The sequence below is a fragment of the Neoarius graeffei genome, chromosome 19 (assembly GCF_027579695.1).
Source record: "Neoarius graeffei isolate fNeoGra1 chromosome 19, fNeoGra1.pri, whole genome shotgun sequence".
In the NCBI taxonomy this organism is placed as follows: Eukaryota; Metazoa; Chordata; class Actinopteri; order Siluriformes; family Ariidae; genus Neoarius; species Neoarius graeffei.
Window position 1 is genome coordinate 28,332,937 of NC_083587.1, and position 4,350 is coordinate 28,337,286.

Sequence of the window (4,350 nt, forward strand, 5' to 3'; positions counted from 1 at the left end):
ATGTCTCACAGTGGTAAACATGGCCTTGTCCCAACTTTTTTGAGATGTGTTGTTGTCATGAAATTTAAAATTACCTGATTTTTCTCTTTAAATTATACATTTTCTCAGTTTAAACATTTGATATGTCATCTATGTTCTATTCTGAATAAAATATGGAATTTTGAAACTTCCACATCATTGCATTCCGTTTTTATTTACAATTTATACTTTGTCCCAACTTTTTTGGAATCAGGGTTGTACATACACCTGCCTCCTGGAGAAAACCTCCTTGGTATAGACCATTCATAGAGTTCAATTTACATCTTAATACCTTATTAATATAATTACAGGCAGGTAATAAGGTATTAAGGCATACTTTTTCCAAAAATAATAAATTTGGTCTGTTCCAATTTAGTGATACTGAACTTCTACTGTAAATCAATGTATCAAAGAGGGGGATTGTTAGATTTAACCAGTGTTAAATTTGAAATTGAAATGATTGAATGTTAGATTTAATGTAGATTTAAAGCTGCATTAAGTGATCACTTAAGTTAGTTTTATAGTTTTAGTGTTAAGACTTTATGATTTTAATATTTTAGAGCTTTTTAAGATCCTTTATTATTTTAAACTATTACATATACTATAACAGTGATTCTAAACTATTCCTGTGTAACTTGACCAAGTTACTGTGTGACCTTCGTCCAGGGGAGAAGACACTTCTTTGCTAGACTAAACATGTCTTTGTTTAAAAATTGTCGTTAAGAACATCCGCTGATATGAAATGTATACAGGACATTTTGCTCATGATTGATCCAAGGTTTCACTCACACACATACATATTGATGGAATTAAGATGTGTTTTGCTCAGTCCAAGGTTTACTGACCTACGTCATCATACCATCACACCATAGTCTGACATCCTACGATGCACACACATAGCATAGACACACCCACACACACCCACAGCTGCATATCCACACAGACACACACACACATAGACAGATATCAAACAGTGATGTCACTTCATCCACAGATAACACACATATAAAATCTCCTGTATTCTCTCGTCTCATGGGGGACTTGTGAATAAAGATTGCAAACTCATGGGGTTCCTGTCTTTCTTTCGCGACTCACCCCCAGACGTCTGGGTGACACGGGGGGACTGATCTCGAGATGGTTAGGGCCAGAGGTGAAGAAACCTTTCAATCAAATTATATGAAATTAAAGGAATCTATACAACAATTTAATAACTATCTGTTAGCTATTATTAATTTAGGATTAGGTTATAATTAGGTTTTCATAACATCCATCCATTATCTCTAGCCGCTTATCCTGTTCTACAGGGTCGCAAGCAAGCTGGAGCCTATCCCAGCTGACTAGGGCGAGAGGCGGGGTACACCCTGGACAAGTCGCCAGGTCATCACAGGGCTGATACACAGAGACACAAGCAACCATTCACACTCACATTCACACCTATGGTCAATTTCGAGTCACCAGTTAACCTAACCTGCATGTCTTTGGACTGTGGGGGAAACCAAAGCACCCGGAGGAAACCCATGCAGACATGGGGAGAACATGCAAACTCCACACAGAAAGGCTCAAACCCAGAACCTTCTTGCTGTGAGGCAACAGTGCTAACCACTACATCACCGTGCCACCAGTTTTCATAACATCATATAGGTAACTGTAAACACATTTCGCAGTAGTTACTGAATAATATGCTTTAAGATCAATAACTGTATATAAGCTGATAATTAACAGTTATTCCACGAAATCGAGTTGTACATGAGCTGATAGCCGACGAGGTGCGTTATAAGCCATGTACGACGAGATTGAGTGGAATAACTAGTTTATTATATCCACATTCACTGGATTTTGAGAAACAGAGCATTTTTATTTTTACTTTTTGCAAATTCGATAAATAAAAACTTGATACAAAACGTCCGACAAAATCATTTCCGATCAAAATGTAAACAAACTGGCAAAATGACAGTAGCGATTTGTGAAAAATGCTATAATAATAATTCTTAATAATAAACAGTTCAGTCTGAGTGTGTGAACGTGTATGTGTGTGCACGCGTGTTACCCCAGTTTGGGAGTTGTAATGGTGCGGAAGCTGTTCTGGCACTGAATGGCATGTGGTGCATCTGACTGAAGATCACTACAAGACTGCTCCATCCCAGCCTGAGGGTTTAATCACAGAAATGAAATTTAAAATAAAGCTATAAGAATTCATTTAGAATTTTTTATTTTTTACCTCCTGGAAGAAGTCCTGGATAACGCCGAGCAGTGCATGGATCTCTAGCAGTTCTGTCAGGTTCCTCTTCAGTGTTGCATGATTAGAGTTGATCTCCTTCAGCTCCTGTTCCAGTGCTTTTACCTCATACTGTATATAAAACATAATATGCACAATCAGTAAACAAGACAAGCTGTGTGACAGACAGGTTAGCTGATGATTCCTTACAAACATGAAGATTTCTGATTAAGGTTCCTGAGTATTTCCACTGCAACTGAAAAAGCTGTTATAAGTAGTATAATAGTATTGTGATTATTTCAGATGAATCATTGATTAATGTTAATTGATACACCTGAATATAAGGAGCTACATCAGAAAATGAATGCAATCTCACCTCGAGCTCCAGTGTGTCTCTGTTACACTTAGTTTCCTCGCTGTGTGAGCCAGCAACAATAGGAATATTACATCGCAACATTTCACCTTCCAAAAACTCTGGAAATTTGAAATAATACAATATCAGAGAAAGAACTCAATTAAAATCTTGCATAAAGTATTCCTAACATGCCCAAAACGAATGACTTACTGATGATTCTCTCAATTTCCTCACACTTCCTCACCTCGTTTACAAATTTCCTCTGAGACAAAGTCATCCCTGGGTTTAGCTGTAGTAATAATAATAATAATAATAATAATAATAATAATAATGTCTGTGCAAACAAAAACAGCAATAATCTTGTGAAGAGTGACAAAAAGGGTACATTCAGGCCAAAGTGGACACACACAGACAGTTTTACTCACATCTCTGAACTCGACAACTCCAAGAAGTCCAAGCTCATTAATGCAGCTGAGTGCTGATTCGGTCTGAAAGAAGAGCTGCAATAAACACATCTCTTCACTGCGTAATAGCAAACTCATACTGCTGCTGCTTTTATTTTCAACTTCATAAACATTCATAATAAAAATGCACCATCTGCCTTCAGACACTCAGTGCCTACTCACTTCTCTCAGTCTGTGTGTGATGAGATTTTTAGAGTTCTGTGTGTTTCAATCAATACAGGCATGAATCAATTTAAACCCTGATCGATATGGACACTGATCAATACATACACTCATTAACAGCGACACAACTATTGCTGACATTCGGTATGTACAGTGGTGCTTGAAAGTTTGTGAACCCTTGAGAATGTTCTATATTTTTGCATAAATAATACCTAAAACATCATCAGATTTTCATACAAGTCCTAAAAGTAGATAAAGAGAACCCAGTTAAACAAATGAGACAAGAATATTATACTTGGTCATTTATTTATTGAGGAAAATGATCCAATATTACATATCTGTGAGTGGAAAAAGTATGTGAACCTCCACTTTCAGTATCTGGTGTGACCTCCTTGTACAGCAATAACTGCAACTAAACATTTCCAGTAACTGTTGATCAGTCCTGCACACCAGCTTGGAGGAATTTTAGCCCAATCCTCCGTACAGAACAGCTTCAACTCTGGGATGTTGGTGGGTTTCCTCACATGAACTGCTCGCTTCAGGTCCTTCCACAACATTTCGATTGGATTAAGGTCAGGACTTTGACTTGGCCATTCCAAAGCATTAACTTTATTCTTCTTTAACCATTCTTTGGTCGAACGACTTGTGTGCTTAGGGTCGTTGTCTTGCTGCATGACCCACCTTCTCTTGAGATTCAGTTCATGGACAGATGTCCTGACATTTTCCTTTAGAATTTGCTGGTATAATTCAGAATTCATTGTTCCATCAATGGTGGCAAGCCGTCCTGGCCCAGATGCAGCAAAGCAGGCCCAAACCATGACACTACCACCACCATGTTTCACAGATGGGATAAGGTTCTTATGCTGGAATGCAGTGTTTTCCTTTCTCCAAACATAACGCTTCTCATTTAAACCAAAAAGTTCTAGTTTGGTCTCATCCGTCCACAAAACATTTTTCCAATAGCCTTCTGGCTTGTCCACGTGATCTTTAGCAAACTGCAGACGGGCAGCAATGTTCTTTTTGGAGAGCAGTGGCTTTCTCCTTGAAACCCTGCCATGCACACCATTGTTGTTCAGTGTTCTCCTGATGGTGAACTCATGAACATTAACATTAGCCAATGTGAGAGAGGCCTTCAG

The 4,350-nt window shown here is 38.1% G+C and overlaps 1 protein-coding gene across 1 annotated transcript in view; it reads right to left on the bottom strand.

Annotated features, from left to right (window-relative positions):
• The window catches only part of si:ch73-173p19.2 (V-type proton ATPase 116 kDa subunit a 1), a 44,847-nt gene extending 41,717 nt beyond the window's left edge, over positions 1-3,130 (bottom strand). Inside the window, exons 1-5 of the mRNA XM_060900875.1 lie at positions 3,014-3,130; positions 2,799-2,877; positions 2,610-2,707; positions 2,237-2,365; positions 2,066-2,163 (exon numbers count right to left, since the gene is read on the bottom strand). Coding sequence (XP_060756858.1) covers positions 2,066-2,163; positions 2,237-2,365; positions 2,610-2,707; positions 2,799-2,877; positions 3,014-3,130 — 521 coding nt within the window. The remainder of the gene's footprint in view (positions 1-2,065; positions 2,164-2,236; positions 2,366-2,609; positions 2,708-2,798; positions 2,878-3,013) is intronic.
• Positions 3,131-4,350: the final 1,220 nt, after the last annotated feature.